At 40.9% G+C, this 21,914-nt stretch overlaps 1 protein-coding gene across 3 annotated transcripts in view; it reads left to right on the top strand.

Moving 5' to 3' along the window:
* Positions 1–2,550: 2,550 nt before the first annotated feature.
* LOC148014880 (uncharacterized) overlaps positions 2,551–21,914 on the top strand; it is a 284,657-nt gene continuing 265,293 nt past the window's right edge. For all 3 annotated transcript variants that reach the window (XR_015688327.1, XM_087665264.1, XM_087665263.1), the window contains exons 1-4: positions 2,551–2,912; positions 3,158–3,286; positions 4,742–4,840; positions 13,195–13,244. Coding sequence is in view for 2 of the 3 variants with exons in the window: in XM_087665264.1 (XP_087521390.1) it covers positions 2,847–2,912; positions 3,158–3,286; positions 4,742–4,840; positions 13,195–13,244 (344 nt within the window). In the remaining variant the exon portion in view is untranslated. The remainder of the gene's footprint in view (positions 2,913–3,157; positions 3,287–4,741; positions 4,841–13,194; positions 13,245–21,914) is intronic.

Here is a 21,914-nt window from a genome sequence, read left to right as displayed (position 1 = left end):
ACAGGACATATTTGGAGGACTTTGTAAGTTTCTCTTTTGTTTTGCTTATTTGTTTTTTTGAGATATTCTTTGTACTGACAATCATGTTTCTAACAGTTAGCATTTTGTTTTCTTTGCAGCACTCCATAACAAATCGCGATCCGCAAGGCCTTGAGACTCGATATGCAGAGAGGCACGGTCTCAGATCATTGATCGACCGATTGTATAGATGCGGCGGCCCAGTAAGTCACCCATCTTTCTTGTCCGTAGTTACCATGAGATATTTGAATGCATTATTGTATGGTGGATTGATATGTTGTTTCTTTTTCTGCAGAATCCGTTTGATGCTCCTTTGCAGCGGGAAGAGCTTTCGGGGGACGACGATTTGTAGCTCGCCCTTGGATCCTTAGAGCTCACATACCTTTAGTTTTTAGTCGCCCGATCTATATAGACATTTTGTATGTATTAGTGATATTGTTTTATGATTGTACCAATCGCATTTTATGCGATATCATGTATTTATTTCATCTATCAGTTTTATGATTTCAGTATACATTCTTTTTGTTTGCAAACGCTTTGTATGCAGCAGTGCAGAAACTATTTTGTATGGCTCTTATACAGCACGCCACAAAATTTTTTTTTCTCTGTTACCGTCGCTATTTGCGTCGCAAATTTACTGCACGCGTCGCTATTGTCGTCGCTATCAGCGTTGCAAATACTCTGCAACCATCGCTATATGCGACGCATATAGCGACGATTCTATGGCGTCGTCAATAACGACGCTTTTTGCGATGACGGGGGCAAATTTTATTGTTTGTATTTTCGTTGCTTTAAACGTCGCTATAAGGTCTATATCTTGTAGTGATAATGGTTTAATGTGTAAAGAAAATTAAGTTGTTGCATATTCAACACAATACTAAATTACTAAAAATACTCACACCACATTATTGGAAAATATGGATTTTCTTTATATTGGTTAACAAATTTTGTTTAGGCTCTATTAAAATATACATTGTCAAAATGATCCATTACTTTGTCTGCTACTAGCATTGGGTGACCACCCCTGAAATCAACTCCATATGTAGTAGTTTGTAAGTAGCTCATATTGTACAAAGTCACTAAATATGTCAATCATGACATCATCGCCCTTGTTAGTGTCAAAAGTGTAGGATTGTCAACCCAAATAGTGCTCGGTGTCCTCATCCTTATGTTTCTTGATAACTATATATCCAAGTCAGGGTTTTTTTAAAAAAGGGTTGGAGAGCCCTTCTAAAGGCATTTTGACCTTCAAGAGAAGGCAAATATTTTTAAAACCTTGTTATCGAAGGGCAAGTAAAAAAATTCGCCCTTCCTAGTAGTAGAGAAGGCCATGATTTTACAAACCTTGCTATAGAAAGGTAGTTATGGCATGCGTGCTTGGTCATTGCTGCAAGCACGGTTGATTGTGAGAGAGGTTTCTCCAAAATGAATCATATCAAGTCCAATGATCGCAATAGATTGTCACTCGAGAGCTTAAATCAACTCATGTTCCTTTCATACAATGGTGCTAAGGACCTTACATATGTTGATTGGGATGCCATCTATGCAACGTGGGATAGATTAAAAGCTCATCGCAATGTTAATGTGGTAGCAACAAAGTTGATATAAGAAAGTATAAGTAATGGTGTGCTTTGATTGTATGCTATTTCATTTGAGATTATGGATGATTGTAGAGCTATCTTGTTGCCTTTCTAGACTATCTTAATTGATTGAGCTTTAGCCTCAACCTGGCATTGCAATTTTATTTTTGGTGATAGCATTATACATTTTAAATGCTTAAATAATTACTTATATGTTGTACTGAGTTTTAAATATTCTATCATCATATCATGTCGGTATTAGATTTTTGTACACGAAAAACCAACAAGATGGCATACATAAATATCATAGTTATTTATTTATTTTCTCAAATACTATTCTATTAGCTAGAAATGCAACTTTTAGAATACATGTCTATCGAAGGTCAAAATTTTGAAAAAGCCCTTCGACAAGAAAGGGATTTGTTCATTAGTCCTTCAATGGAAAAAACCTAGGGGACTTTCAAAAATAAACACTGATCCAAGTAGTCGGGGAAAGGAAAGGTTACCTTAAAAGTTGTAAAAGGGGTTTGTCATTTAAAGGACAGAGAGAAAACTTGAATCATGAATCTCTATGTAAAGCTTTTATTTAGTAAACCATAGGATGCTCCTTGTTAGCCTTTAGGGATGATGAAGATGGTGTTGAAGAATTCAAGATGGATGTAGGACTTCTTCCTTGATGTGGATAAGTTGACCAATTGCGCAATTCTCAGAGTGCAGCCACACGTCTAGTCTCTACCAGCATTCAAAAGTAAACATGACTATATATTTAGTAAGTAGAGAGAAAAAAAGCATGTCACACCCAACAAACTTTACTTATTTGACATGTTAAAGGCCTGGCAGGTCTGCGCGTGACCCCCGACTCTCATACCAACGTAACTTGCCTTTACCATATATGATATAATAGTTCAGTCAATCGAAGGATGTAATCTTCCCGGTTGTTGTGCACGATTCAACACCCATCGATGAAAATCCTCCCAGCCGCAGACACCCACTCATGAAAATCGGCCAAATGATAAAACAGCAAATAAGCTTTGTGACAAAGGTGGCAGATGAACAACGAACGTTGCCTTTGTACGTTTTTGCTCACAGAAATACGAAACAACTCCTTATAAACGTTCAATCAAAGAACGGCCTCGTATCATTTTGCAGAACCCTGAAGGATATCCATGCAAACGTCGATATAGACAACACATTGCTTCGTTTCCGTCTTTCCGTGCTCCCGCTCCTCTCGCGCCACCATCAATCCTGATGGAGCTGCAGGACGGGAGCGATCTCCAGACAGCCTGGCGAGGGAACCGAAGGTCCAGTTTTGCTGTGAGTACCATTAATGTTCCGGCATGCCTCAGGCCGTTTCCTGACAGTACGCAGCAATGGCTTCTGATCTTCTCGCATCCTCCTGTGTTTCTGCGGTCTGTTCCTGAGCCTGCGGTCACACGCTCGAGCACGATGATGATGTCGGAGACGGATGGATGCCATTGCCGTATAAGATTCTGTTTTTCTGAAGAACGATCATCGATTGCAACCTTGTATAATGATGTTTTTCTCATGTGGTCGTACAGCAAGAGTTCCATGCAAGTGAGCGCGAGAAGCAAACTCAAAGAGTCTCTCTTCCCCTTCTGAAAGGCAGTACACCCCCGGACAATCACGAAAGAGACAAGTCTTTTACCTTCGCCGACGATTCCTCTCAGGTGATCTCCATCATCCTTGCGCCATAAAATGTGTACTTGTGCGTGAATTTGTTAAGGTATTGCTGTTGACAGACACACAAAGTCACATCATATGTGATAACCATTTGAAAATCTTCTAAGAGAGCATGCTGCAACCCCTGATATTGAATCATAAGAAGCTCATCACAGAGTTTACTGAAGCTGAGATAGCTGCAATTCTGAGTAGTGCTGGACGTCCCTTTACTTGGGACAGGTCACGTCAGGCCAAGTGTATAACTCAAACTGCCTGCACACAGAAAGACTTGTAAGTCAATAGTTAACAGCCGTGAAACATCTGCAGCAAATCAGTCCAAGAGTACAGAGACCTGATCTGTAAAACAACAAGAGAGTCAAAAGATATGTGATATACCTGTCCACGCAGAATGGAGGTTGGTATGCTACCAACTTATATACTGGCTGGTTGTAAGATGTCAGGCAAGCTCCCAAGGTGATCGGATGGTTGTTGGAGAAAGGAGCATGGAAACAGTTCTCTTTTCCAATCTGTATAAGAGCTTGGGTGCTCCACCAACAATCTTTTGTACTCTCTCTCAATCCAACATTGGAATGGCACCACCTTGCATTTCCGATTCTAAGCACCAGTATCATTTTAAGAATTGTCTGAACCATTGAGAAATTCTATGTCGGTCTATTATGCCACATGCATTGTGTCCTGGCCGCAAACCTAGAGTCAACCAAAATGTCTCTCCACCATGCTGTCCACCTCAGGATCCACCACCGAATCTTCTCCTGTAAGTCATGCTCGGTATTAGATAAGTTTGTGTAAGGGACACATCTTTTAAAATGGATAACTCTAGAATAAGAGAATCCAGAGTCCTCTTACTTTTCAGTGACAGCAGTAATGTGAAAGGATACAGGAGGAGATTACAAGCAGAGTCCTGTACTCGAACTTGAAACACTGCTGACCTCCAAATGACAGGTCAGAACTTGTGGGAGATGTGGGAGCCAAGTAGGGTGAGGATGTTGAACACAACTTGAGAGAAGAGAGCTTTTATACATATGTATCGAATTCAATAATTTAATTCAAACTTGAGTGGGAAATTATGGAAGTTGGTGTTATGGGATTATGGGGGGAAAGGAAAAGAAATTTCAGAAGCTAGTAGAGGATGCAAGGGATTGTGGTAGAGAGCAGGTGGGCACTAAGCTATCAATAATGCACAGAACTCTAATAGCTTTTGCTTTGAGAAATACTATGAAATCAAAGATAATTTATAAATGTATGTTTGACATTGATGAATCAAGTCATACTTTTTTGTTCTCCACAAATGCCAATGTTTGTGGGCTCTTGTAGAAAATTAATCATTTCAACCAAACAGACTGCTCATCCATTTCCATATTTATGGTTGCTCATCATCTAAGTGTATTATAGGTTGAATGATGCTGAATGTAGTTCTTGTATTGATAATTTTATGATGGCAGCCACAAAGATGTACTGGATTGTTTACTTTGGGTGCATTGAAGGAGCTAAAAGTCGCATTTGATTCACTTGAAGCAATTGCTCGTGGGAAACTTGATAAGGTGACTAATTATTGGCCTCTTTTTTTTTGCACAAAAAAGAAAATTCTATTAATAAATTCTCTTAGGACAAAGTATCCCAAGGCAAAGTACCAAAAATGCCAAAACAAAAAATATACAACAAAGTGAAAGTCTATTACAAGGCATTAGTAAATAACCAATTAGGAGTCTATAGTGCCATAACAAGTATGGCTGACATTGAAAGAAAGTGCTAGAACCTCATGTCTTGAGAAAAACATTCTCCTCCTCCCCATAGTCTTCGAACCACCCTATATCCTCTTCCATTTCCGTGGGGGAGTAAGGGCAATCTTTGTCCAAATCTTGGAGAGAGTTTCTATGGTGGATATGTACAAAAGATCTATGGCATGACTACATTTAGTGGTCCAAAGATAACAAAAAATGATGCTAGTGCCCATCTTTGGTAGTGCACCTAAGTCCATGTTGCCTTTGAAAAATTTTGCACGGCAATCTTGCTCAAGAGGTGATTCAAAATGAGATAGGCATGACTCCCTTCTGTATTCTTGTGTCCATAAGCACTGGGCCTTTGTTTGTGATCCATGCAACTATCTCCCATGTCACAGTCATAGACTATGCTGAGTTGTGAAACACCATCTTAAGGGCTCTTCTCCATGCCTTCTAGGCTCTAGTGCAATCCCATATATATAGTGTATCTACGTCTCCTCTATGTCCCTGCACCTAAGATAGTTGATTGGATCTCTACCATAACTGAGCCAAGTGCCTATCACCAAGCTTTTTTGTGCTACTAACCATAGAAAGATAGATCTAAAGCTATCCTCTAATCTCCTCTAGAAGTCAGAAAGGAAAGGTTGTTTGATACCCAGTGGCATCCAAGACTTGCTTGTTGCTATCATCACTCTAGTCATGCTCATATATATCCTCCTCCCCAATTTGGTGGTGTATCTGAAGAAGGGGACATCCTTGGTTCTTGTGCAAATGGACCTCTCTAAACCCAATTCCTAGAGTCCCACTGCTATCTTTGAGAGACCTCCTCTTATATGCCCAATAGCTCCAACCATCCATCATGCAAGTTAGGGTCCAAACCTAAGTAACAAGTCTTCTTATAAATGGGTCACAATCCTAATCCTTTACTCCAAAGCATATTGTAAGCTTTGATTGATCCAAATTGTCTCTCATGAGCTTGCCATCATCATGTACTAAAAAAAGAGGTGTCTATATTAGTCCTCCACTCTCAAGGGACCACCTCCCTAATGCTCTACATCATGTCTTTAGGCTCTAGCTCCTTTAATATGTCTCCACGAGTTGGTAACTCTACAAAGACAAACCACCCCTCATTGTGAAAGCAATCTATGAAGAGAGCCTTCTACGTCCTCTCTCCAATTGTGTGGCCACTCTCTATCCTAAGTAGGTGGTTGAAGAGAAGCGCTTGCCTTATCTTCTCTTCAACATAGGTTGGAGCAATCTCCAAGCTTGGACAATGGAAACACCAAAATTAATCTCAAATCCCTTTTGGAAGTATAGAAGACTGCTGTAATAGGATACACAACATAAGAGAGAAGAGAGAGAAAAGAGAACACAAGAATAGAGGAACATTACAAAGAGAGAACTTAGAGATGTGCTTGAGAAATGGAATCCATATAGCAAGCATTAGATAGTCATATAATAGTGAGTCACTGCTGTGTGGGCATTGGTACTTGCTCCCTCTCTCCAATAGGACCTGCTCTAGAAAACCACAAGTGATACCATCGGGCCAACCAATATCATGATGGCCTTAAAATAAAGTCGACTAGCTAAAAAATGCCAGAAATCACAAAGTTAAATACCAAAGACAAAAAACTACCTACAATAATCTCCTTTATGATCTGATACAATACAATGATGCAATGATAATGACTCATCATACAACAATGGCCATCAAAATAGAACCATGGATACTCAAGTAGTGAGTAGCCAACCCACCACCAAGATGCCTTGGAGAGATTTTGATGTCGATGTCGATCGTAGTAGCTCCTAGAAATAGAGAAGAATCAAAGCAACTCTCTAGGTTTGTTAACAATACCTTGCAATAGCATACATAGCCATCTTGTTAGCAATTCCTCTAAGCATACGTAACCATGGATTACTTGCCTTCGGCCAGACCACCAAAGTGTCCCCTCATGTGAGTGCAGATTAGGAACCAATCTTGCTCTCTGTCAAGAGACAATCCATCATAAACTTGGATGTCAATCCTTGCTTGAGGATTTCAAAATCTACTAGTCTTTAGTTGAAATGGAAGGAAAGTCCCTCTTTGGATCCTTTGCACCTATATACCTATATAAATGAGGCTCATCAGCCCCATCTCACCACCCTCTCCTACTCCCTCTCTAGCATTGGATAGTCGTGAGAGATATCCTCACCACTAGCACTAGAAAGGAATAGAAGGAGGGGCAGCTAGCCCCTTCCCCTTCATTAAAGAAGATGACCCCTTTTGTGCCTTGGCCTTTGCCTTGGTTAGAGGATCCGAGTTGGAGTTGGAGGAGGATGAGGATGATTCGTTGGAAGAGTCCATAGCTTGCTTCTTCTTTTTCTCCTTCTTCTTTCTTTAAGCGATTAACTCCTTACAGTCTCCCTCTTTGCCTTGATTGGAGGATCTGAATTAGACTTGGAGGAGGATGAGGATAACTTGTTCGAAGAGTCCAAAACTTGCTTCTTCTTCTTTTTCTTCTTCTTCTAGGCCGCTAACTCCTTATAGGCCTTGCGCAAACTCCCCTTCTTTTCACATTGATAGCACTAGGTCTTTGACTTCTTCTTGCTGTCACCCCTCTCTGAAGCTGCAAATGCATTGCCATGGCCACCATACTGAGATGGATGCCTCCCCTGTAACCTCAAAGATGCCTCATACTTAAGCAACATTGAGGATATACGAGTGAAGCTCACTGGCTATGAAGATGTCTGGGCCCTTAAAGCATTGGCTACTTCATCAAAATCGAGAGGGAGCTCATAGAGCACAGTCCCCACAAGATGAGCCTTTGGAAGTGTTGACTAAGTGTGCCGAAGCTGATCTTGTACCCATGTAACATGAAGCACAAAAGATTGAACAATACCTTTAGACTCAAAAATCGACAAGAGCTGTCCATAGAGAGTCACTGCATGCATAGTCGATGGAGCCTTGTACACCATTTGAAGCTTCTCCCACATTGCTGAAGATGTTTTGTAGGTGGTGACTATTGGTAGAACCTGTTTAGGAATACATTGGAGAATAGTGGAATATGCACAAGCATCATCATAATCCCATGTAAGCATTGCTTCCTCATGGTTGACATGGTCCCAATTATCTGGAAGAGGAGTGGAAAGTTGGGGATGCTCAATATCTCTTGAAACAACGTGGAATATGCACAAGCATCATCATAATTCCATGCAAGCACAGCTTCCTCATGGTTGATAGGGTTTCAATTATCTGGAAGAGGAGTGGAAAGTTGGGGATGCTCAATATCTCTTGAAACAATGTACCATAATCGCTTTTGCACAAACCATGTTTTCATGAGAGTACTACATGTGAGGGCCATGAAGTTTATCATCAGTAGAGTAGTAGGGAGGTGCCATTTGGAGAGGATAGGAGAAGATAGAGAGAAGAAGAGAATCAAAGAGAGAGTACAGCCAGGACACAGCACAAATTACACTAGCACATGTTCACATGGAGTTTGAAGACAATTTGATCACAAAACAACTGCAAGATAGAGAATTAACAGGAAGAAAACATCCAAGAATCACTGCCAGAAGCCTCAAAATGCTGTTGCCCAGCTGGAAGGAGCATTAAATGCACAAAACCCAGCAGTTGTACAACAAAACACAGACAAGAGGAGCATTAAATGCAGTAGACGATGAATAAAATAATGCAAAAAATAGAAAACACAGACAGTTGACTGGAAAATGCAGGCTGTAGGTTAATATCTTAGGCTACTTTCAACCTTGTTGGCTTTCATCCCCACTTGACCGAATGAAATTCCTAGTGAGATGCTTCACTTGGCCAATGCATAACTTGGAGAAAGGCCAACTAGAAGTAATGTACCACAAGGTGGAAAGTAGAGCTTGGTTATCCACTAGAATCCTCCATGCTAGAGAAAGCTGTACTCTAGTGCAGGAGCTTCTACTTGATGCTCAAAAGTAAGGGTGCTAGTTGCTGCTCTAAAGAAATATCTATCTACATGGCAACCAAATATTTCACTAACATGTGGTAGGGACCCAAGTGAAACTCTTATGTGGTATCCTGTTTGGTTGGTAAGTGTCACAAACCAGAAATGTAGAGGACTTGTTGCCAATTGATAAGAGCTCTTGAGGCTCTACAAAGGTCCTTGAACCTGATACAAAGACCTTGAAGCTCCCCTCATTTCCGTCCAAATACACAACTATGTCAGTTGCAAACTCTACATCCAAAAGCTCCTCAAACTTTGGGATGGGCAGCCTGATGCCATGAATATCTACAGATCTATCCCCCCTTAGAGAAGAGATCACGGCCACTACTAGAAATAGGAATAATAAAGGTGCAAGGGTGCAGCCTTGTCTTACCAGCTCTGAATGATGACTCTATCACCTCTAAGACTACCAATTAGGACATGGCTATGAGATGAGGAATAAAGGGCCACTACACCTTCGATCGATTGAGTGCCTTGCTAAACAGTCTTTTTTCTTTGTGAAGAAGCTTGAATTAAATGAAAGCATTTACGTGTGTGTGTGTGTGTGTGTGAATTTGGAGCTCAAGGTGAGCAGGGTGGTATAGTACTCTTGGGCCTCTTTCCCTACCTCTTGGGGCCCTTGGGATAAATTTCATTTGCTCTCCTAAGTCTCTTGACTTCCTATCTAGAATACTTAAGCCTTCTCTTTTAGTTCATCACCATCATTTGTTGACATTGGAGAGCTTGGCAATTAGTGCTGCTGCTTTGCCCTCTCTTCTTGTCCATCGACATCATCTGTTGATGTTGGAGAATGTGGCTATTGGTTCTGCTGCTGATCTTCTTCATTAGGAGTTGCTGCCCTATTTTCTCATTGTCGGTCTTCATCAACAAGTGTTTGCACATATGCATTTTCCACCAAGAGTTAACACCCTTCTCTCAAACATCCTTATCTTACTGTATGGAGGTCCCAGCCATAAGTTTTCAGTTGTTGAAGAAGTTTTCATACCATACTACCTGTATCACCAGCATTTGAATTTGTTACAGCAACCTTTTGTACTTGCGTGTGTTGCTTGGGCCCTTCCAACTATATCTGCTGCTCAAGAACTATCGTGTTAACAATTTTCTCTATCATCTAACTACCAGGGCTTCCTTCATCAAATTCAGCATCAAGCTTTGGTGGTTTTCTGCATTCATGATCCGTTGTAGAGGATGACACTCTTCTTCAATTTCCCGCATCCCACTCTCCTAGTAACAATGGTTGTTGGGAAGCCCTATGCTCCTTAAGCATTTATTATATCATATCTAGGATAATTTTTTGTTTATAGTTTTTAATTTCATACCACACTCTCTCCTATTGTAACCAACCTTTCTTCTCCGGTAGGGTGGTAAATGACTTGATTAAGTACTAATTACAGCGAGCATAAAATTAACATAAACTGAAAATACAAATGTTACCACTTAATCTTGGATAGTAGACACCTGATTGGCTCCCAAAACTGGCACCTCTTGTAGTATTTCTTTAACTTGTATTGCAAAATATTGAAGTACATTGAGATCCAACTTGATCTCCTTCAAACTTCAATGCATCTTGCTATCCATAGTAACTAGCAAACCTTCAAACCAATTTGCCCCTTGGTTTTCTTGGGGATTGGCCTTCAATTTGCTCCTTGGATAACTTCATGTTGCTGGTTGGCTTCTTGAAATTCTTTGAAATTTCCAAATTTCAGCTGCTGAATTTCAAGTACTCGCAATTTTTGAGTGGTCTTTGCAGGGTTGCTAGTAACCCCTAATTTTTGCTGTTAATTAGGATTTAACAACAAAAAATTTTCAATTGAACCCTCTTAGGACCAAATTTTGTAGAGATCTCTTGAGGGAATTAGTTGTGAATTCGGTGAGAGAATAGAGAGATGCAAATGTCTATAAGGAAGTGTGTTAATGGGTGGCATTCTTGCTAATGATGTATCAAGGTGCAAAGTTCAATTCACCTATGGGTAGCTAACATGTGGTGTTGAAAAAGAAAAAGTGCTAGGAATAGAAAAAAGATGTTTCTAATCCTAATGTACTTGATGTAATGGAGGAATTTAATCCTCAGCTACTGAAAGCAAATGAAAGAGAATTGGTAGAAGAGGGTGGGATGAGAGGGAATTGTGAACCAAAAATGCCAACTCCATGCTCAAAAGAAATAGAGGATATAGTACCAAGTATACCTATAAATGGATGTCTACATCTAGAACCTCCTCTACTGAAGTTAATATAATTAAAGCTTTCATGATCGGGATCCTGCACACCAAAAAAAGAAATAGGGAAGGGTTTTAATTCATATGACTCAAAAGGGTTATAGGAATCTGACAATGGACTTTGCTGTTATGAAGAAGATGATTCACCAATCGTCTTGAATGCAGCATGCCCTCCTTGAGTGGAGATGTGGCCAGCCTCTCCATTTCCTTATGTGCCAACTGCAAAAAGACTCCAATTATTCAGCTCCCCAAGTAGCTAGGTAGGTGCAGTTCAGATTTCTATAAGCAGGTTACCAGCCAAACTGGTGGCTATATAAAATGTTCTAAAGACCTGATCTGGAAGATCCAGATTGTGAAGTTGTAGTGCACAAAGAGATGAGGATTTCATCTTTTTATTGCTCCAAAAGTTAATAGTCAGATTGAGAGATATAAGCTCTGCAAGACTACTTACAGCAAAGGTGGTAACCAGAAATTTACTCGATTGAAGGAGACTTTTCCACCAAGAACATGTGCTGTGCACTATCAAAAGTGTAACCATAAGTGAAATTTATGAGAATAGGTACACATTTTTTAATGATGTTACCATCCTTGACTAAATCAAAGGTATTGTTCATACCTTAATGAACTTGCATATTTTAAAAGACTTGTCCATAATCCACATTTCTAGTGGGTCACCACCTGGTCATATAGGCACTAGAGGGAGTAGGTAGGATGGGAAAAGGTGCTAGAGCAGGCTCTCCTCTCAGCTGCTCAGGAGATGACCAGCTGTGGGTGTGCTTGAGGCCTTGGAGGGACACTCCTCGTCCACACGACCCTCAACAGGTTGCTGCTGAGGGAATTGTGTCAAGTGGGGAAAGCTGCATAGATGGTGGATGCATTGTGAGTCCTCACTACAGGTGACCAAATGGTCATGAGGATTAAAGTCCACATGAGGAGGTCTGCAAGACGAGTCAGCCATGCTTTCATGTACTGCAAAAGGATTTGATTGAGGGGGCTGCCCATTACTCACATTACCATTGTTGGCACTAGGAGTAAGTAGGATGGGAGGAGGTGTAGGAGCAGGATCGGAACCCCCTTCAAGTGTTGTGAAAGATGGTGACTGAAGGGGCTGTCCATAACTCACATTACTAGTGGGCCACCACTTGTTCATGTGGGCGCTAGGTAGACTGGGAGAAGGTTTCAAGAGTAGGACCCCCTCTCGGCTGCCTATGGGGATGACCATTTGTGGGTGTGCTTGAGGTCTGATGGGCGTGGAGATTTAGGAGGATTACCCTAGGCCTTTGGAGAACACTCAACATCCACTTGACCATGTGAAAATGATAGTGATAATGATCTGCCTTCTTTGCATTGTGATTTCGTGAGTAATTTTTGCTATTTTATTGTATACAGCTTTGGATATTCATTTATTCATAGGTCTTTTCCTAGCTTATATATTGGGCATTCTTGTCTTTAGGAAAATCCACCTTGTACATTTATTCTTATGACAGTTTTACCAAAAAAAGTGTACAAAAAGTGTGAGCACAGTTGCTTAGACTGGATGGATATCTATTGCCTATCATTCTACCTTGCCACGTTCACCTTTTTAGTCAGCATAAATATGAATTTGGGGCTCATTATTTCCCTCTCCTTGTCTTGATTGCATGCCTTTGAGGGCGAGAGATTGAAAAATGAGAAGCTTCTAAGAAAGTTTCTATGTGGACACTTCCTTGGTACCTTTACCAATGGAGGCCAATAGAAGTTTCAACTCAAAACCTCTCTTTGCTATATGTAAGGGATTCACCTTTAAAGTGTATTTATTTCGAGTCTGCTAGTAGTTGCAGGTTCTTTTAACTTGTGACAGGGTTTTATTTCTTTTATGCATATTTATCACTTGTTTTACAAAAGTTACCATAGTGCTATTTTCAATTTTGTCTAAGCCTGATGGTTACGAGGTTAAATTTATTATGTCAATGTGATTGAGTTTCTGTAAATCTCTTTGGCTATGCTGCAGGAAACCTTTATACGTGCATGCCTAAACATTGAGGAGGTGACATCTATGAGGTATACAGATCTACAACTCATCGTAGTAAGATGATGCTAATTTGCACTTTTAAGCTACCATCGTTTGCTATTGTCAATCTTTCATATATTCTCAGTAATATATGAAAGTACATAGCAAAAGCCTTAAATAAGGAAATGTCTATAGACAGTTTACTTGCCTTTTGTGAAGACGCTTATATAGCTATAATGAAGAGCGATAGATGATTTACCTTTGGAAAATGCCTCTTGTACCATTTCATGCAAAAGGGCCTGCTTCTGGGCGTTTGATCGTTGTGCATCATGAATACTGGCTATGAAACTTTTGTGCATTATGAATTTTGGGTATGGACCTTAATTGCTTTTGGTCCACTATTTCAGTTCATGTATGGAACTGCCCTAAACAGGATTCCAAGTCTTTGCACATTCATGATTCATTAAATCTAGGGCTTTGCACTGTCCATTCCATGTAATATAAAGCCTTTCTCTTATATTTAACCAATTTGCACCACCGATATTTCTGAAGGAAGCCTATTACAATCTAGTTAGTCATTATAGTTCAGTTTTAAAGTGTTTAATGTGGACAGTTATTGTCTGATTCCATATTGTGGGCGGCTTGAGCCAGACGTTGGCACCGAGTTCTGCCACGTGTCACATTTTAGGTCAGATCAGTTTGGTACTCTAGAAGGTCATGCACTGGTTTTCCTCAGGTCCAGGACTGCTAGTGTCGCCTTTGGAACCTAGTTACAGTCCACTTCAGTTGTACATACTTCTGTTCAATCCTTAGTATTTTACACCTGGGTTTCATAGTGTGGGAGCCTGGCTCATTCATATCATTCTCTTGCATTCATTTTCCTTTTCTGTTCAACCTTCCTTTCCACCTGTCTCCATCATGGAGTCAGAGCATGGAGTTTATCCTTGCCATTTGGAGCTTTTGTGGAAGGTGTTTGCCAGCTGTTTGTGGGACTGTTGCAGCAGACCTGTGCTTCTCATAATATAAGGCCTCAAAGCTGATTGCATTTTTGTTAGTGCAGCATCATTCAGTATTTCATCCCTGGTGGCTGCTTGTGACAGCAAGAGCACGTGTTTGCAGCAGTTTTCACACCTGCCTCTCTATGATAGCATTCCTGACATGACTAACGACTATTATAGTACGATCAAACATGGTGTATGTGCAGTTCTAGGGAGTGAAAGTTCTGAATTTTCTGTGGCAGCAGCAGGTAAAGTTGAGATACTGACTAGCACAACCCAGAAAAACTCAAAAAACTGTTAAGACTTGAGTGCCGCAAGCTGCTATGACTGCAACAGATCATATGTTCCTCCATTGCTGCATCATAATGGACATATCTATGGAAAGAGTAACCTAAACGCAAGCCTCTACCCTAAAATCATGAGTATACCTCCTAGGTTGGACTACAACTACCTTAAGATATTGAAATATATTCATATTTCATGGCTGGATCCTGAGATATTAGCCTCTGTAGATGACTATCTGAGATACCCAGAACACTGTTTGCTTAGATCTTCTTCAAAATTTCAAGGACTTATCAGAGAAAGGGAAGAAGGTGGACATGAAGAAGAAAAAGATATGAGACCTATCTTCCAATTAGGTTTCATGATGAATTGTGACCACATCTAGGGCTATCTCTAGATAAGTCACTGCAGAACTAATTTAGATGATCAGATTGGATACAAGGCAAAGTACAAGATCTCCAAGATCTTAAGGCTCCTCAACCTAGATGGTGTAGCAGGAGAGAGACATCAAGAAGAGGAGAGAGAGCTAACTAGGATCATACCCCAAAGGCAACTTGAACTGAGGATACTCCAAACTCCCTGTATTCATCCACAGGCCTCTGATATGGCATCCTCCTTCTTCTTGCCTTCCTTTATCCTCTTGCCAACCCCAATTTCCTTGTTTCTTTCCTTTTATAGGCTTCCAAAATTGCTCCTTGCATGCCTTGATATCATCAAAATCAGTTGAAGTACACTCCACTTTATTGGCTGTTTGGAGCTCGACATGTGATTTACATGGGTAACTCCCACTCCTTTTTACATCCTAATATCGACTTCAGATGTTGGACCCCATAATTGATTCATAGCATGCCATGCATGGCACTGTCTTTATTGCTTATAATCCTTTTATATCTATGACCCATGTCCTAGTTGCATTTGTATGAGTGTAAACTTTGGTTCTATCAATGTCAAGTTTTCCTTGTATTTTTATACAAGTCATCGTATCCTGCAGTTTTCTATTGCTGCTTTAGCCCCAGCACCATCATCAGTGTGTCATTATGAGCTGGCTGTTTGTGCTTAGAACAGCTGCATTCAGCAGTGGCAGAGACTTCTTCCACACTACAGGATTAACACACTGTAGACAAGGGCTGCAAACACTCAAGAGAGTTGATGGATCCATAGCGTAGGGTCTTCAGAATGTTGGATAGGTGGCTATAGGTTACAACACATATTTGCTGGGATCCAGGACTAGACCCCTCCCAATATGAAAGCAAAATGAGAGAATTCATCAGAGCAGCAAGAGGGTGGTCCTTGAGAACAGGAACAGCCATCTGATGGCTCTTTTCATAGAGAGCATTTTGCAAAGACACCTATGGCCTTGAATTGAGGCAAGTGCCAAGGAGATGGTGGATCAGATATGACTATCTTCTAATCCTCTTCGCATAGGCCTTATTATAGCCTCCAGAAAACCATAAACATAACTGTGTTCTGTGTTTATCAATCTATGCTTTGTCGTATGATTGGTTTTGTGTTTTCTGCATTTAGAGCATTTCTTCACATGGTATCAAAGCTAGACACTCTCTGAGAAACCTTGGCCTTTGATCGGAAAGTTCATCCACGAAAGCAGGAATAACAGAAGGGTCAGATGACTTTGAACACATTCACAACACCACTCTAGTCTCCACAGGCAAACATGGATAGAAACGATTAGGAGTGGGCCTTGCAGCTTGCTTCTATCCGATTTGACACGGGCGAAGAATTATTGGACTACCATGGAGTCCACAAACCATATCAGATTTTTGCTGTGGAGTATGGTCTCATCCTTATGCATAGGGCTTAGTAGGAGATTAAAGGTAAGCTTGAGTTTCTCCTTTAGATTCGGTGCACAAAACTAATGATCTTGTAGGACCTTTGGAATCTCTACTACAGATTGGCCATCCACAAGTGAAACCTGGCTCAAATTACACATCACTTCCATAGTACATCTTTTCTCCAATGCTCGGTACGAATCCTATTATTTCAAATTCTATATCAACTAACTATGTATTTTCTGTTGGTTCGAGGGACGTTTAATGGACAAAAGGAATCAACAATGTTTCCCACAACAACATCCGTTGCAAATCCATTTGGGCTTTCACCCATCCCTCCCTCATCTTTTGCTGCACCTTTCTTTCCGCTTCCATTAAGTGCACCACATTATCTACCACACACTACACTCGGGGGTTCGACACATTTAGGCACAGCCTTTAGGACCTATACATACCCCTTTGGATGGTGTACCTGTGCCATAGGCTCGACCTCCTACACTCACGTTTGAGTTATCCTGTTGGGAGTGCATCCTAGCTATACTTGAGTGTGGATCATTTGGTATTGCAATTTGCCTCTATGGCATTACGTAGTGGACCATTCGGTCATTATGTTGTGTCCTAGGTGACATTTGGAAAGGGCTATCATGTCCTTGCTTCCATCTCCACCTATGGTATCATATGGACCTATGTCCACTTCAGTATATTTGTAGCAATTGGCACTCATTGGACATGAGTATTAGAATTTAGAGAGAGAGAGGTGGACCAAGACAAAGGCACATGCAGGAAGGGTAGCACACATGCTTCCTATCATTCCGTTCCATCAACAAAGTCTGAAGTCAATTGTGTACTTCACATAAAAGATCAACAGACCTAGATCTAATGATGGTTAAGTCAGTATGACTTAATAACTAAGTCAGTATGACTTAACCTCCTTATTCAACTAGGATAGTCCTAGCATGATAGACAAGATTACTGGCTAGGAGCACGCTACTCATGTTGTCACAATAGAGTGTGATAGGCCTAACATCGTGCATGCCCAAATCATCAAGAAGCTTCATGAGCCATGCTGCCTCACATGCAGCTAATGCAACACCTCTATACTCTGCCTCAGTACTAGAGAATGCAACTGTAGGTTGCTTCTTACTGCTCTAGCTGACCATACTGCTACCAAGGGAAAATGCATACCCACTAGTAAATCTCCTGTCATAGGTACTTCCTGCCTAGTCAGCATCTCTATATCCTGTAAGCTCCAAAGGCTTACCATGCTCATGCTCATAGAATAGACCATAATCAGATGTAGCCTTCACATATCTCAAGATCCTCCTCACTGCATCGAAGTGCGGCTTCATAGGCTTTTGCATGAATTGGCTAATCAGTCCAACTGAATAGTTAAGATCCGGTCTAGTAATGGTAAGGTAAATTAGGCTACCTACCATTTGTCTATACATAGTGACATTCTCAATCTCATGTTCAACATCTGCAAGTAGCTTAACATTTTGCTCCAATGGGGTGCTCAATGCTTTGCAATCCGACATACCATACTTGGTCAACATGTCTTGTGCATACTGCGTTTGCAACAACCAAGTACCATGAGGTGTAGAGACAACCTCAATCCCAAGGAAATACTTCAATTCTTCCAAATCTTTGATCTGAAATTCAGCATGTAACATTTCCTTAATCTCTTCGATTCTTGTGACATCATCACCTGTAATGATCAAGTCATCCACATAGATGACTAATATCACATAACCTGCCCTTGTCTTCTTTGTGAATAGGCTATGATTAGCCTTGCCCATAGTGAAACCAAGTTTCTGTAAGCATGCACTTATCTTAGCATTCTAAGCTCTAGGTGCTTGCTTCAGTCCATATAATGCTTTTTTCAATCTATACACATGTGTAGGAAAATCTGGATGTACATAGCCCTCGGGCTGATCCATGTATACTTCCTCAACCAAATCACCATTGAGAAAAGCATTCTTCACATCCATTTGATACATACTCTATCCTTTAGATGTTGCCAAAGCAATCACTATTCTCATGGTTGCCATTTTAGCAACGGGGCTGAATGTCTCCTCATAATCAAGACCATATTGTTGTGGATACTCTTTTGTCACAAGTCTTGCCTTGTATCTTTCCAATGTGCCATCTGATTTGCACTTCACTTTGTATATCCATTTGTAACCAATAGTCATTTTTCCTTCAGGCAAATCAACCAAATCCCAAGTGTCATTTTCAGCCAATGTTGAATATTCCTCATCCATTGCCTTGCACCAATGATCATCCAAAATAGCTTCAGAAAACTTTGTGGGTTCCTTGAAGCTAGTGACTTTTGCCATATATGCATAGTGCCTTACTGTGTAGCCATTGTATGCAAGCCTATCCATAGACTTCTTGACTCTTTTTGATCTCCTCAACTGAGGTGCAGTATGAGACTCTCCTCTCTCATGAGGTGGTATGTATCTATGTCTCACACCAGGAGTCACAACTGATGGAATACCAAACTCACTATCCAAGCTGTCAGTGCAAGGTGGATCATAACCACAAGTGAGTGGCCCTGTAACATCATCAAGTTTGCCTTTGCCTTTATCCACATTTCTTCCCCTCACTGACATACCCCTGTCAGTGGACAAAGATGTTGAAGTCCTCAATCTACCTGTCCAAGGACTAACTGATGAAGTAGCATCTTTAGAAGGCTCATAAATTTTTGTACTTTCATTTGTACCTGCATGTACATAAGTCTCCTGACAACCATCATCATCATTCATTAAAGTGATCTTCTCATGCCATGATTTCAGCTCATCAAATACCACATCTCTTGAGACCAATGTCTCATGAGTAGAAGGATTGTAGCATTTGTACGCTTTCCTATCTTATGCATACCCAATAAAGATGGCCTTTTCTGCCTTTGGATCAAGCTTCTTCTTCTTTTCATCTGGAACATGTACATATGCCAAGCATCCAAAAACCTTAAGATGGCTAATGTCCGGCTTTATCCCATAAAGCCTCTCATGAGGAGTCACCTTATGTATACCTGCTGTTGGTGTACGATTCATGACATACACTGCAGTCATTACAGCCTCTGCCCAATATGCATTTGGTAGGCTCTTCTCATTCAACATGGCTCTAGCCGATTCCATGAGCACCTTGTTTTTCCTTTCTGCCACACCATTTTGTTGTGGTGTGTACCTGCATGTCAATTGCCTTTTAATTCCATGAGCTGCCAAAAAGTGATCAAAGTCTTTAGAGACATATTCTCCACTACTATCAGATCTCAAGCATAAGATGTAGTAAGCCAATTCTTTCTCCACATATCTCTTAAAATCCTGAAAAGCATCCATATTAGAGAGAGAGAGGTGGACTAAGAAAAAGGCACAGGCAGGAAGTATAGCACACATGCTCTCTGTCATTCCATTCTATCAACACAGTTTGAAGGCAGTTGCGTACTTCACACAAAAGATCAATAGACCTAGATCTAATCATGGTTAAGTCAGTATGACTTAGCCTCCTTATTCAACTAGGATAAACAACTAACCAAAGACTAAGAGCTTGAATCTCAACAATGAGCAACCTGTTTCTGCCTCTACTACTACCCCTTTCTCCTTCTTATCCACCACCACCACCACCACCACCACCACCACCACCACCACCACCAACTTATTCTCCACCTTACCCCAGTTATTCATCTTCACAGACAACTCATGGTTCTAGCTTCTCATTCGGTAAGCATGCATTTAATGACAAGACTTGTTTCGATGGGTCAAACTATACCACTTGGTTAAATTTGATGAGGCATGTCGTAGACTGTCAGAATCTATGGGATTTAGTGCAGGGGCTGGAATCCCAACCTGATTATGTACTTGTTTCATATGAGGTCGTCCAGTCATGGAGGCTTGTAACACCTCTGTTATTGTTGAGCTTATATGGAAGGCTTATTGCTCGAGTTTCATTCTCTGCTTTAGCATTTTGACTTAGCATCTGAGTATTGGGTATACTTGACTAACCAGTATGTAGCTTGGGATAGGACTCGTTGCATCAATTTGGATTACGAGCTCCAAAACTTTAAAATCACAAACAAGGATGACGTGAAAGTCAAATTGGTTGAGTATCGGCATCCCCTTGCTGAGCTCTCAACCATTGGGACTCCTAAGTCCTTTGACAACTAGGTTATCTTGCTCCTTAACAAGTTGACATGAAAATATTTCCATTTTGTGCAACAGGTGATTTCATAGCCTCAGATGCCCACATTTTATGAGTTTGAGTGTCAGTTGTTGCGTTACGCACGATTGTCCGATCAGTTTCATAACAAGTTGTCAATAGAGGAGGCTCTTGTTGCATCTTCTCAGAGGGGGCAGTAGGGTAAGGGCAAACAAAATTCGAATCAAAATCAGAATAGAGATAGTGTATTCCAAGACACCACTCAATTTACTCTTAAACCTGGATGGTAGAATGGATCTAAGAAGAATAGATATTATCAACATTATCAAAAGGCTGGTCATTACGACGACAAATGTCAATCTAAGGCAAGCGACACATAGCCAAAATCCAAGCACCCCGGTCGGGTAACCCCTAGCAGTCAGCGAACTACTCAACTCTAGAGGGTTTGTCTAACTAGTCTATAGAGGTCCACATCATCTTCTTAGAGACATCGGATGTGAGTCTTGTTCACATCTGTAAGTTGCCTCTTGATGAGGTGCTTGCAAAGGCCCACATGTCACAACTTAGCATCTCAATACTTCAGCACTTTTTTGGCTTGTGGATAGTTGAGCTATCCATCACATGACTCCTATAGTGGATATTTTCATTTCGCGAGCCCCTGCAGCCGAGAATGTTTGCATTGGAAACAACTTTGTCAAGATTTAGGCCCAAGATTGCGTGAGTTTTTTTCCATTGATCTAGGTCAGGATCAAGGCCTGTTATGTAAAGGATATTGATGGAAATAAGATGGTGAATGAATTTGTTAGACAGTGTGTGATTGGTCGTGGGAGCTACGAAAAAGTAGTTCTATATCGCAGCTTAATAGATGGGACCCTTAAGCTATTAAGGTGTTTCGCAAAACTCGTCTTTGCAAAGTTCGGGTTGCACCATTACAGACAGCCATGACAGATGTTCTGAGAGAGAATTCAGGTGAAAATATATGGGTCAAGGTTTGCACAGTGCATGTATGTAAGCTTGAGGGGTAGGAGGGAATTTGGAATATACTTGTGATGTTAATGGATCTCTTCCGCCACTTTAGGAAGCTGTGCAGACCTCCCTTTGCTTCATATATATATGATGGATTCTGGTTTGGCTTTCATGATCATGGGGCGAGTAGTTTTCTTCATTGTGACCACACTTGTGGTCTTAGATTCTCAGACTGGTTGAGGGATTGCTTGAGGCAAGACACAGCCTAATGGCCTTTACCATATGACACATTTTCTTACCAAGTTGATTGCCGATGATGTAGAGTACCATGGCTTTCAGGCCTTGGTCACCACACGGGAGCCCATGGACTGTGAGTGCCTTTGGCATTTTGGCTTAGGACATCTTGGCTACGACTCTCATTATGAGCTGTCGCGTTAGGGGATGGTTGAGGGCCTTCCACGCCTAAAACTCGCTTGAGAGGTCTGTAAAGTATGTCAGCTAGGTAAGCATTATCGTACATCCTTTTCTCAGC

Source organism: Lygodium microphyllum, chromosome 24 (assembly GCF_053477565.2).
Source record: "Lygodium microphyllum isolate KBCC chromosome 24, Lygodium_microphyllum_v1.1.10, whole genome shotgun sequence".
Taxonomy (NCBI): Eukaryota; Viridiplantae; Streptophyta; class Polypodiopsida; order Schizaeales; family Lygodiaceae; genus Lygodium; species Lygodium microphyllum.
This window is presented reverse-complemented; position numbering and strand designations above follow the sequence as displayed.